The sequence below is a fragment of the Parasteatoda tepidariorum genome, chromosome 1 (assembly GCF_043381705.1).
Source record: "Parasteatoda tepidariorum isolate YZ-2023 chromosome 1, CAS_Ptep_4.0, whole genome shotgun sequence".
Classification (NCBI taxonomy): domain Eukaryota; kingdom Metazoa; phylum Arthropoda; class Arachnida; order Araneae; family Theridiidae; genus Parasteatoda; species Parasteatoda tepidariorum.
In genome coordinates, this window is record NC_092204.1 from 96,531,215 (window position 1) to 96,545,552 (window position 14,338).

Below are 14,338 nucleotides of genomic sequence, written 5' to 3' on the forward strand. Positions count from 1 at the left end.
AATGTTTTCTGACTTGCACGCCTGACTGTACTTCACAATTAGCATAACCAGATTCTCATACTTATGTTATGCATCCTCAGAATTAACTTCAAAGTACTTTTGTTTGAAGAATATGTTTGTTCTAGAAGGTGGTTGAAAAATCAAAAACATTTTAATAAAAATTATTCAATTTTTATACACATTATTAAAATTTTTATTAGAAATATTGTATTTTATCTTAAAAGTGGAGGCAATCGAATATCAGATTCGCTAATCCACAAAGCCTTTTAATTTTAAACACAACACAGGAGACAAGGGAACGCTTGGTTAAAATAATAGAAATTTATCTCCAGAGAGTATATTTTTCCATTAATGTAACCAACATCGACTGGAAAACTTCTTACAGTTAATTCGATGACAAGGGGACTCTCCCTCAGTTTCGTCTATAATTGTAAATATATTTTATCAGTTATGGTTGGTGCAAACCTGAAGCAATACATAAGCCAATCAGTCATCACCGAGATACGAATTTGAGAGAGGTGAATACACCATATCTTGAACCATCCCTGCTACTTTTTAAGATATGGTTAGAAATACGTACAACTAAATTTTATTCTGCTCAATCAATAAAATTTGAACTACACGCATGAAACTGGTAAAAACTATTATCTTACGCTATTTTAAGTATAATAGACATCTCGATATAGCGTGATTTCCCTATTCTCCACACTTTCTCCCTTTCCATTGCCATAAAAAGGAGGAACATATCACGTTTTTCCCACAGTAGCACATTTGAGTTGTTTTTATTGTCTTATGCTACTTGCCAATACTGACAAACCTATTTATAGGCTGAGGGGTGCGCTTCTTCTTGCTTTCCATCGGCGCCATGTATGGACAAGAACTTCTGCTACACACGTACGTCACAGCCCGATTTACAGGGAGAACACAATCACACATCTTCCATCCATCCGCAGATCGTGATTTTGACGTGAACCAGACCACGATCAATCTCCGATCCAGTACCCCCAGAGTTATTGATTTGTAATGGGAACTTGAAGAACTTTGTGCCCCTGACATATTTAATGTGAACTAGTCATTATTTTGTACACGAGGAGTCTTCTGCAGGCGGGGATCGAACTCACGATCTTTTTCACTTGGGCCGAGCGCCCTACCAACCTCGCTATCCCAGCCTACATATCAGTAAGCAGTTGAATAAACTGGCGTAGGAAAAAATCAAGATCGGCGGAAATTTGGGTGAAGAGGGAAAGTGCGGAGAGTGAGGAAATCACGTCGTGTATTCTATTTACAAAGAACATAAGCTAGGTGTTCGGATATAACTTAGCTACATCATTTGTGTAGTTTTATTTTAATATCGGGATGCCAGTTTACAAATAAATCAAGCACACTGCACTAGTTGGAATGATCTTGACATACAGTGGAAATCGCTGTTTTATAGTTTTTGCAATTACCATTGCCATCTGTTGATGAACTTAATTACTAATCTTAAAACAAACGTCATTTTGGGGACTCTCAATTAATGCTAAAATAGCATTTTGATGTGATAACGACTTACTTTACTAAAACGCTTACTCTGTAGGTAAATGGTTTCTGTATTGTTTATCTACGCAGGGATGGGAACATACAGTAAAAATTCGAACCTTTTTTCGCAACATTCGTTCTCACGAAAAACTCAGGTATGCAGTAATCGGAAAGAAATAAAACATTATTGCAATATCTTTCATAAAAATAAATCTCGCTACAAAATGTTCAAAAATGTATTCTCATAAACATAATTCTAATAAACAATATTTTTACTTTTAAATAACTCAAGATTTTTCAGCCACCTTGTTAACGTACACTTGGTGTTTCAACAATTAGTTGTTATGTAACTGTTAAGCATGCACAAATCATCACATATATATCCACTATTAAAAAAAAACTCTTCTTCTTAACTGTAAGTGTAATGTCGATCAAATGGAGTCTAATTTTGTTAATTACAGTTTAAATCAATACTTTAAGTCAAATTATTATCTATAGCAGAAGTAATTTCTCCTTTTTAAAAAGAATTAGAAAACATAAGTTATTGTTTGTCGTAACTAAGTTATTTCCACACTAAAACTTTTTTAAATAGTAATTATCAAAAGTTCTGCAGGATAGATCACATACAGGGTGATTATAAAAAAGCTTTGCCAACATATGACCCTATACAAGCATACCATTCAAGGAAACGAAATTGTATAAAAGGTGCTTATGTGCCTTTCAAGTATAAAACTAACAAATCTTATCCAGTTCTCACAGTTGCGATTAAAGTTTCAATAGGCAACCACTACTTTTTTTTATTGAAACGTGATTCTCGCTGTTAAACACTTAAAATAGTAAATATTTGTATCACGGATAACGACGACGCTAAACAAAGATAAAGAGAGAATAGAGAGATTTTGCATGACGTTTGTCTTATATTAACCGTAGCGTTAACCTTATTTTCCACTCCTAAGCAATACTGATTGGTTGAGAAATTTTCGCGTTTAGTAGTTAATAGGTAACGTTGAAACTATCGGAAACAGTACCGCCTTGCAAAATTTCTCTAATGATATAGTCTGAAAAAGTTCAATTAAACCTAAATCACTGCGATAGTTTATAAAATATATTTTTTTTATTCCTGTCTAACTCCACTCTTTCTCATATATAAAATATGTTTCGAACTTCATTTTTAAATATGGAAGAACTATACTCTGTTGCAAGTTAATAAAAAACCATCATCCCTATGAAAAGAGCCTGTTTGCATTAAACTACTCGCCCAAATGGATGCCAAGCTCTCAAACATCGCCAACTCTTGAAATGATCTTTTTTTTCTGCTTGCTTTCTTAAATCGTGTGAAATGAGGAACACAAAACTTATTGAACAATCAATTAACGAGAAGCGGGAAATAATAAAGAATAATATTTAAAAATCGTAACAAATGCGTCTTTATATTCGCATTTAAAGAAACTGATGAAGGAATCATACATATTGATTCTTGCAGACATTTTTCTTCAACTGTGAAACAAAAGTAAAAATTCCTTATCAGTCATTTTATTCGCCAAAGGCATGTCAGCATGTCGCGCCATTTATAATGGACAAAACAAATCCAGTGCTCTTGCAATGTCATATAGTTGTTTCTTTTCAAGATCAAACATTCTCCTTATTTATCGAAATATGTCGCCAAGTCTATGATTCTAGTAAGAATTCTAAAGTCTAACTTCTTTTTTAATAATTCTGTGATATATATCGTAAAAGACAACGCGAATTAAATTTCTGTCTGACGTGTTGAACTTCAAAAGGTTTTTATTTTGTTTTGAAAGCATATGTGTATAATTTGATAACGAAATAAAACGGAACTATTATATGTAGTCACGGATCATTATTTACAGTCTCTAGCCAAATTATTAGGCGCACTTTAAGATTCTACGTAAAATCTTAATTACCAGGTAATACTCTACAGCTTTATTGTCTTTACGTGACTGAAACCGGTTTGCACTTGTTTACGTTAGTGTATCAATTGGTTAAACTGGACGATATATAATATAAATTCGACGATAGGATAAATTAGATGATATATTCCATAAATATCGAATATTTATTATATCAGGAGTTATATTAGTAATTTATAATAACTACACCAAATTATTAGACGCACTGTAGTTTTTTTAATAATTACATGATTTGCACGAGTTTATATGCAATATTTTTATATTTCAACATATATGTCATGGGTTTATGTACAGGAGATTTTTATATGCTTCCTATTAGTATTTATTTTTAACGTATTGCATTACAAAGTTAACCAATTGAGATACGAACGTAAGCAAGTGCAGACGTAAAAATAATAAAGTATGACCTGATAATTAAGAATTTACATAGAATATTATAGTTCGTCTAATAATTTGGGCAGGGACTGTAAATCCTATACCATAATGGTCTTTTGAACTTGCAACGGAGTATTAGTATTTTCTCTGTATTCTAACAGAGAGAGTTCAGTAATCGTTTACATTATTCTCGAACTTTGCAATGCATTCATACAAAATTTCTCGAACGATATACTTGACAAGTTCTCATAAATTGACAAAGCTATTTTACAATCATCTCGAGGTTGTTTAAGTTATTCCAACAATAGCAATCCATAAAAAAATTTTAACATATTATTGCGTAAAATTTATTTCTTTTTTCATCGTGATTTTATAAATGTATCTATATATAAGGTTTAATAAAATATCTTTAACAAATACATTTTGATTTCATAAAATATCTTTGCTTACCAGACGTTCAATCAATATCTTGCTAATAAAATATCTTGATTTCAGAAAATTAAAAATTGATTGAAAATGTTGTAGATCAATTTTCTGCAACATTTGTCAATTGGTTTGATGTTCTTTCATATGTTCTAAATTTAAAACATTTTATCAATATTATGCTTCACTTAAAAACAGGTTATATTTATGATTTTTTTTTTTACAAATTCTCTGTCATGTAGTTACGATAAGATTAGAGAGGACAAACAAATTAATAATACATTGCTTTAAACTATGCATTTTAAAATGACGTTTTTCTTGTTCAAAAATATCCTTTTATTTCTAAAACACAATCAATAACTGTAGAAATTAATTACTCAACAACGTTGATTTGCTGAATGAATACATCTATAAGACTTTTTGATAATATAAAAATATTTTATTATGTTCTAATATTTATGAAGTAGGTTGCACTTCTTTGAAAAATAATATTTGTATTCCTTGATTGCAATATTATTGCTCGCAATGCTAAGAAATACACCTTCCTTCTTTGCGTTACGAGTGCTTTCAAATCATATTCAAACCTCTTTACTTTTCAAGATCCATTTATGAGCCTTTTTACATTTGTTAATAATCAGCTTATGAAACTGTAAAAAAGTACAATATGCAGTAAAGAGAACATTGGTACATTTATTTGCGTCGCACTAGAACTGCACAATAGACTATTGGTGACGGTCAGGAAAACTTTCCTGAGAATGATCCGGAGACAACATGCTTACGTCACATCCAGTTTTACATTGAGGGCACATTCGCACATCATCCCTCTATCCGTGGATCGTAATTTTGACCTGAACCAGAGAGCTATCAATCTTCTATCCTGTATCTCCAGAGGTATTGGTTTGTTACAGGAACTTGGAGGACTTTGTGATCCCGATAAATTTATCCTGCACTAGTCACCACTCTGTACACGAGGAGTCTTCAGCCGGCGGGGATCAAACTGACAATCTCTCGGGCCCAGTGTCCTACCAGCCAAACTATCCCGGCCCCCAGCAAAAAGAAATATGAAGAAAAAAACTTCTAAGCTTATAGCTGGAATTGAATCCAGCTATAAGCTTAGAATCCCATCTATTGTTTGATTTACTTCATTAACTTCGAGGCACCAACTTTGCGCTTTTATGTTTTAATACAGGAAATTAGTTCAGCCAGGTAAACTTCCATCTAGTTCAAGGACAGTAGATTCCACAAATTCGACCTTAAGGTTAGACTACTTTATAAAGTGAACCTGGATGGTCCAGATTCTAGGGTTAAGTCTTGCAGAATTCTTAAGATAATCCCGGTTAGTCCAAAGCTCTAAAGTTCCGGTTAGATCTTGCCTGATTCTTAAGATAATCCTTGGTGGTCATCTCTAAGGATAAGGTTAGATCTTGCCTGATTCTTAAGATAACCCTTGGTGGTCATCTCTAAGGATAAGGTTAGATCTTGCCTGATTCTTAAGATAATCTTTGGTGGTCATCTCTAAGGATAAGGTCAGATCTTGCCTAATTTTTAAGGTTCAAAAATCTGCGATATCGAATAAGCATTTAATGGTAGGATAATTTTCGAATCCTCTTTTACTATCAGAGGTCTCCTAAAATTTGAGGAGGTTGTAATAGTGTAAATTTAGTTATTTTCTTCGATTTTCTCTCAATAGAGGCACAAAAAAATAGAGTCAAATAAAATGTATTTACCTGATATGTGTGTTATCTACTAATAAAACTTTAATCAAGCTTAGAACAGAGAATGCATATATCAGCTGAATTACATGAATTAGATAGGTAATACAAACATTACGATAAGTGTTTATGAACATCTGGACAATCAAATAAGAAGAAATGTAAATCATTTTGTTTTGTTTTTATGAGGATTGTACATTTTTATTATAATAATTTTAAATTTCATTACATTATTGTACATAATTATTCTCAATAATCTTTAGAGAAACAAGCAATTTCAATTACAATAAATATTATTGAATTCATTGTAAAAATATACAATGAAGAAACATATATTCTGAATTAACTCTTTATAAATTCCGAGTAAAGAAAAATACGTTAAATAAACATTTAATCTGAATTGAATTTACTGTAACTTAATTCAATGTAAAAAGATTCCGACTGAATTAAGTTTACATTTCATAAATTCATTGTAGTATGTATTTCTCCATTTATTTTTTTCAGCACCCCACAGTCCTCAGAGGAAGCGATTGTCCCTAAGAATGAAGAGCTTTTCACTGGACAGTCCAGAGTCCAGCGAACATGTCCATAGAAGGCAACACCACCAGCTTGGTCAGTCCACCACTTCGCACTGCACACAATGTAATACATATTATTAGATTGACAACATAAATGTTTAGATATTCGACTGAAAAACCAGAATCCCATATCAGAGTCCCTAATTGGAAAGACCAAGAATCAAATTATTGATTTTAAAAAAATTTATCTCGCCTTTAATAATCAATTGAGAGCTTTAAAACAGCATATAAGTAGCCATATAAAGTTTGTATGTTTAAAAAAAATCGTATTTTTTTTCAATATATATTTCTTTAACATCGAATACTAGCATGGTGTTCTGCATTTTGGAAAAAGAGACAATATTAAATACTAACAATTTCTGGTTGCACTTTTACATCATATTGTTTGCATGCTTTAATTTTAATATTTTTTAAAAAAAAATGATTTCATTGAACGACTGATTTATATTTTATCACCACCTCTAGAAGTTATATTTAATAAAAATCCTAATAAGACAGGAAAATGTTGCAATTCGCAATATTTCGATTGATTGCTCCAATTATGACTATAAAGAAAGAGAACCAAAAAGCTCCAGAAATGATTTAAAAAAATTATAATAAATCCGCCAAATATCGAAAAGCTGATTGTATTAATTGAAAAGAAATTCTGTAAGACTATCTTTCTGGAGTTTGGTATAATGAATTACAAATAACATTTTCATGTAATTTTGGCTCTTTTATTTATTTATTTCTTGACATTATTTAAATTCCCACAAAGCATGATACATTTTCTATCGCATGCACCAAATGCGCAAGACATAAATACATGAAGTAATATCTATATTTATACCTTCATGATGCAAAATATGAAAATGTTTGTTGTTCTGAAAACCCAGAACTTTTCATTTGTTTACTTTATGTTATTTGATATTTCCCACTTTTTGATATTCACTTGCACAGGATAAATTGATTTTCATAATCAAAGTGTCCTATAATGATCGTCTTAAATGCACATCTTTAGACTTTTAGCAGAAAACGATGTTTAAAAACTATGAGAACAAAACATCACTAATTGGTATTTAAGTGAGAATAAAAAGGCTTTCCAAGCAATGATCTAATACTATTAAGGTCAGAGAGAGGGAATGAAAATCCAGTTAGAATTGTCGAATAGAACCAATTGACCTCAATAGTTTAATAAACTGAGTTTTAAAACGTTTCTGTTATACCTCACTTAAATATTAAAGTGCGACCCTAATTTTTGCTCTTTTGGATCCATTAAGGGCAGCTATTACGGCACACCCTGCGTATTATTATTATTTTTATCGAAGTACTAAGAATGGTTTTTAAAAAAAACTCATCAAAATAACTGATTCGTTCATTTATTGCAGCTCCACAAAGTCCTATCCACGGTAGCCGGCAGCACTTATTGGCAGCAAAGAATGTTCGAATGAGTTCTGTAGATTTACCAGACGATAATGAAAAGTCACTTAGTTCTGCGTCTACATCTCCTTGTCCCTCACCGGTTAGTTTAGTTCTCCACCATTTTCTACCTTTTATAAAATGCAGTATAAGGATAATCACATTCTAAGTTAATCATAAAGTATAGTATAAGGGTAACCAGTCTAAGAAAACAATAAAATACAAAGTAAAGTTTAATTGTGACCACACATTTGGTTACACGGTTTCAGTTTGCCATTATGAGAGGTAAAAAATGAAATATAATTTTTTAGCAGTTTAGTCCAAATTCTTTACTGTATTGGGGATGTAGTTTTTTTGTAGAATTTAAGTATATTTTTGACCGCGTGATATACATTCTAATTTTGTTAAAAGGGATACTTATACCAGAAAAAGAAAAAAAGATTTATTATTTAGAAAATATGGCCGTACTTAGAAATAATGAAAGAAAGTCCCTCAAAGGGATTGAGAGAATCATTGTCTTATCAACAAGAATTTCTGTAAAGATATGAATTCAACGGTTGGAATGGTTCTGTAAAGATATAAATTCAACGGTTGGAATGGTTCTGTAAAGATATAAATTCAACGGTTGAAATGGTTCTGTAAAGATATATATTCAACGGTTGGAATGGTTCTGTAAAGATATAAACTCAACGGTTGGAATGTTTCTGTAAAGATATAAATTCAACTGTTGGAATGGTTCTGCAGAGATATAAATTCTACGGTTGGAATGGTTCTGTAAAGATATAAATTCAACGGTTGGAATGGTTCTGTAACGATATAAATTCAACGGTTGGAATGGTTCTGCAAAGATATAAATTCAACGGTTGGAATGGTTCTGCAAAGATATGAATTCAATGGTTGGAATGGTTCTGTAAAGATGTAAATTCAGCGGTTGGAATGGTTCTGTAAAGATATAAATTCTACGGTTGGAATGGTTCTGTAAAGATATCAATTAAACTAAGAGGCAGAAGCCCCCAGTCCGATCGCCTAAAATTCTAAATTAAAAGTAAGTGAATTGTTCCCAACGGACAGTTTGGAGCATAGGAAGAGATCCATGGTTGGCAATTAATCGAACGATAACGTAGCCAAAATTATTACATTTGAAAATAATTTGGCGAAAACAAATCGCCTTAAAGACTGAGAGAATCAGTACAACTTTGTAACTGAAACATTTTTGGGGTAAGAAATTAAGAATAAAAAGTTATAAATAGATTTTGTTTTCTATTTAGTCGCAACAATGAATTAATTTGAGTTTTACATTTGTATTGAAATAAAATGTTAACCGTTGCAGTGATTGTTAAGAAAAGAATAAAATATTTATATTAGCTTTTTAAAAATTAAATAATTGGTTTATTTCATTAAATTTTGATTGAAAAATGATTAAAAAAATTCATTTTAGATATTTTAAGGTNTAAGAAAAGAATAAAATATTTATATTAGCTTTTTAAAAATTAAATAATTGGTTTATTTCATTAAATTTTGATTGAAAAATGATTAAAAAAATTCATTTTAGATACCTTAAAAGCTGGGAAATATGCAATGCCTATTGAGGCATCACAATAATAAATGTACACTGTAACAATTTTGACTTCATCCACATACTTGTTTTTTGAAATTCTTATTAAATTTTTTTGGTCCCTTTAAAAATTCGTTGAATATTCTTTATTAAAAGAGATTATTTAGTAACTAGGTGAAAAAAATTAATTCCTATCATTCATTTGAAATTTAAATAATAATTTTGTATTTAGTTTTTAATTACATGCATTGACTGATTTTGGTAAATAATTTTGAAAGTAAAAATGACTTTCTTAACCTTCATTAATCATAGAAGGGTGAAGAAATATTTTTACCTTAAATTGTTTTTTAAAGTGATATCTTCGTTTAATTAATGTAATAAGTTGAAATGACTTTTGACCATTAGATTTTAATTTTGAATAATATTTAAAATCAACAAAAAATAATATTGTAAGGGGAAGATTAAAAAATTTCATTGGAAAATACCAATAAATGAGGCAGGTAAACCTCATTTATACATTAAAACTAATTAACTTTAATTAATTAATTAATACCGTTATAACATTATTTAACTTTATGATGAAAACAGCCAAAGATATAGTAACCTTTATGGGAAAAAGCAACCGAAATGTCACCCCTAGTATAGTTTGTCTAAAATAAGAGCTCCTTAAGACGGTGACTAATGTAACGAGCGACTGTGACTAATGTGGTGGTGACGTGGCGGTGACTAATGTAACGAGGTATGACTATTTCAAGTAGGAGAGCGGGATCACTATTTTGGAGTGGGTCCAGGGCCGCCTCGAAAGAAGCCCCGCGGCCCTAGTGGGTCGAGGCGGCCCTGGTGGGTCGCCGGGTGAAAGGGAATCTATTGTGTTAGTCCTGGAGTGAAGCTACCCTCCCTAAAATGCGCCATTCTTGTTTCCATAGCACCAGACCGTCTCAGACTTTGTGGCGGAAGGAATTCCTAGCTTAGACAGACTATAAGATAGCCACAGACCTTGCAACCACCTGCCAGATCAAACTAACGGTGATTAAATCAAATTGCTTTGAATGCACGGAAGCTTGTTCGATGCATATTGCTTCAACCACACCGTCCTCGAAAAAGATTACGCTGGTGTAAATAACGCATTGGTTGGGGGTGACAAACAGTGGTTCAGAATGATGTTCTACGTTGAATCCCATTCCATTCTGGCCACCAGTTAATGTGGAGAGAGAGGGTAACACGAACAGTATGTTCATGAACATGATCGGTGTGGCCCAGGCACTGCTGATGTGGGCAGGCATCACGCAGAATGGCCGCTTCACATCTCCAGCGCTACATCCCATCGGTAAAGCGGAGAGATTATTCTGGATCATGTTCGACTTTTTTAGAGGGTGATAGGTCCAGAATTTTTGTTTACAAACGACAATTCGCCCAATTGGACACACAAGAAAGTGATGGTATTATCCGTTTACTATGACCTGCGTACTCACCGGACTTGAACCCTATAGAGCTTCTCTGGGATACTCTTGGCAGGCTGGTGTCACAAAGAACCGGCCATACCCGCGAGCTCTGCAAGAGCTGATAGCCGCCTTGAAAGAGGAGTGGAACACTACCCCCAGGGACACCTAGATAGTTTAGTGGACATGGACAGAATGAATAACAGCTGCGAAACATACATTAATGCATCTTACTGAGATACTCCTAGCTGTTTCATTATTTTAATTTTAAATTATAACAGAAAATTTTATTTAATTGTAAGTTTCAAAACAATAAACAAAACAAAAAAATACTTTTTAATTTTACTGTTTGAAATTTCGAAGTAGAAGGGTCTCGTGGCTTTCCATCAGACCCGCTTTCCAACTTATTTATTAAAGTATTTTCGGGTTCTTTTAGTTACATCATAATTTAAAACTTCGTATGAATAACAGACGTTTCATTGCTTTTATAGAAACCTCATCGTCTTTTGCCAACTAATTTATACGTAGTCCTATACAACTTCCAAGGACGTCATAAAGACGAAATAGATCTAAAGTAAGTGGCTCTAAATTGCATTTTTTTAGAGGTTTTAAGCCGTACTAATTCTAAAATGTTAGTTTGAAGTAATTATTTTCTTCTTTTTTACAATTCTCAAAATTCAATAACATCGTGTGTGATATTAAATAAAAGAAAAAAACCAAAACTTAACACTTGTAGAAAATATTTGAGACCGTTTCACAAAATATCTCAAATTTTCACACTTTTTCCATATCCAATAGAAAAAAAATTATTTAAATATTCTTAAACTAAAGGGCTGTGTAAAATTTTAAAATTATCAGGAAATATCCTGAGTAATTACAAAATTACTATAAAATTTAGAAGAAAAATGAAGAGTATTTAATTTCATTTTAAAAACTCATTTGGATTTCACCTTTTGCTTCTGGATTTTGGGCACCTTTTAGTTCCCAAAGAAATCAGAATACGCCAGAAGGAAGAAAAAAAACCTGAATAGCTTTTGATATAATGAACGGATTTTCACTTTCTAAAACTCTTGAATCTTAATGATCTTAATGATCGAGGCGGGGTGACCTCAAATATGCTAATCAGTGAGTAGTGAACGAAATCAGACACAAAAACGTCTTTTCTCTGAATAAACATACTTACAAAATTTCAATTTTACGTGCATAATGCATAACATACATAATTTTTGCGTATTTCGCTATGCGTCGAGAACCTTTCATTGAATTGAAACATTTTCACACACAATTAAAAAAATTCATTTATCCAAAGTTAATTCCATGCGAAAAATAATTTTTTGAAAATATTTATTGAATTGAAATCGTTTGAATAGTTCTTAAGAAATCGAATTTTAAATACACGACTTCTTTTAAATTCGATTTCTTAGGAACTTCCCCAAACGATTTCGCTAAATTTTGTATTTTGTCATGTAAAATTACATACTTTAAAATGAAGTAAAAATTTTAAACCTTGGAAGTTAAAATTTTTTGATTTTCATTAAATAAAATAATATAAAATATTTATTAAAATTTGAATTCTTTGACCAAACTGATTTTGTAGTTGTATGCAAAATATTCTCAATTCATTTCAAAAGTTCTCGAGTTACAGCGAAATATGCAAGAAGTAAAATTAAGGGGCCCAAACTTTGTATCACTCTCCTGACCAAACTGTAGAAATTCCTATCGAAACGAATTCGTGGAATTCCAATCGAATTAAAGAACATAGGGTAGAACAAATATTTAAAAAAAAGTTTTCAGAAAATGTGTATGCATTAACGGATGGTTGCGTCATAGCTGAGAGAGTGATGGTTACTTCCCAGCTGATGACGCATTTTCACTTCTGAATGCTAAAAAATGAGTTATTTCTTTATATAAAATGTATGTATTAAAAAATCTACTCATTAAAATTCAAAAACTATTTAAATATTCATTTGTTAATTTTTAAATTATGTTTTTCTTTTCTTTTCACTTGCAAAATAAGAGATTTGTAAAAGTAATAATTATTATGAAATAAATTTGCTGCGAAATTCTTACTGAATAAAAAAAAAATTATTTCATATTAGAATGCGCAAAAAAAATTCTCCAAGTTTTAATAATTTCACTTTTACAAAAACTCCCCCTGCAATTATTTATTCTTTTAAACAAAAATAATATCGATAAATGTTTTTTTTTTTTTTTTTTTTTTTTTTTTTTTTTTTTTAATTTTCGTTTATTTCCGATTGCAAAAATAAAACACTTTTTAGATGAAAAACTTGAATTATTATTATTATTAGATCTGTTTATCTTTTAAAAAACGTTTCACCGTCATAAAAAAGTTTAAAATCAGTAAATAATTTTTTTTTATTTTTAAATCATGTATTCCTTTTGAAAATTTAATTTAAAAAATTGAAGATGTCACAAAAAATAAAAAAAAATTTAATGTAACAATTTTTTTTGTAACACTTTATGCAGAGTTTATCTTTTGGAATCATAATAATGAAAAATAGTGTATATTCACTTTATATCCATCCAATATCCTTTACATCTATTATATGGATTTAGTAATATTTTTATGTGTATTTTAATTAGTTTTTCTTACATACTTATATTTAATAACTAACTTTTCGTGTTTTTTTTCCATAATTTTGAAACTTCACTCCCAAGTATTAAATATTTTTTAATAATTACTGTTAGATTAGTTTTAATAATTATTTATTTTGTGTGGTATGCATAATTAAACTAGTTTTGAAACTGATTTTTAAAGCAGTATTGCAATGTGCTTAGATTTTTAAATATATTTTCTTTCTAAATTACTATTAAATCTTTTCATTAAATATTTATATTCTTTTCTTCTTCTTCTCATTGGCACGACAGCCCAGGATGGGCCCTGGCCTTCTCAACAAGCCTATGCCAAGACATTCTTCCCTTAGTCAAGGTTCTCCAGTTTACTATCTTTAAAACTTGTAGGTCCTTTTCAAGGCAGTCTAAAAATCTTCGGTTTGGTCGTCCTCTTTTTCTTGTACCCGTTGGCCTGGCACTGGAAACTTTTTTGGTTGTCCTGCTATCCTCCATTCTCACAATGTAGCCTGCAAATTTAATCCTTTGAATTTTGATACATTTAATGACGTCAGGTTCTTTATATGCTTTGTAAAGTTCCGTGTTTGATCTTCTAAACCAGGTACCGTTTTTACTTATTCCACCAAAAATGCTTCGCAGTATTTTTCTCTCAAATCTAGCTATCATATTTTCATCTCCACGAGTCATTGTCCAGGTCTCACATGCGTATGTAAGCACTGGTCGTATAAGACATTTATAGAGTAACACTTTTGTTTTTCTTTTTATTAGGCTTGACTTAAGATATTTTCTTGAGCCATAAAAACACTTATTGGCCATC

The 14,338-nt window shown here is 31.1% G+C and overlaps 1 protein-coding gene across 3 annotated transcripts in view; it reads left to right on the plus strand.

Moving 5' to 3' along the window:
- LOC107445181 (SH3 and cysteine-rich domain-containing protein) overlaps window positions 1-14,338 on the plus strand; it is a 181,208-nt gene that overhangs the window by 152,267 nt on the left and 14,603 nt on the right. The window contains exons 16-18 of one of the 3 annotated variants that reach the window (XM_071184157.1): window positions 6,464-6,601; window positions 7,905-8,038; window positions 11,421-11,503. In XM_071184157.1, the coding sequence (XP_071040258.1) occupies window positions 6,464-6,601; window positions 7,905-8,038; window positions 11,421-11,503 (355 nt within the window). The remainder of the gene's footprint in view (window positions 1-6,463; window positions 6,602-7,904; window positions 8,039-11,420; window positions 11,504-14,338) is intronic. The other 2 variants (XM_043045475.2, XM_071184159.1) reach the window with 2 other exon arrangements.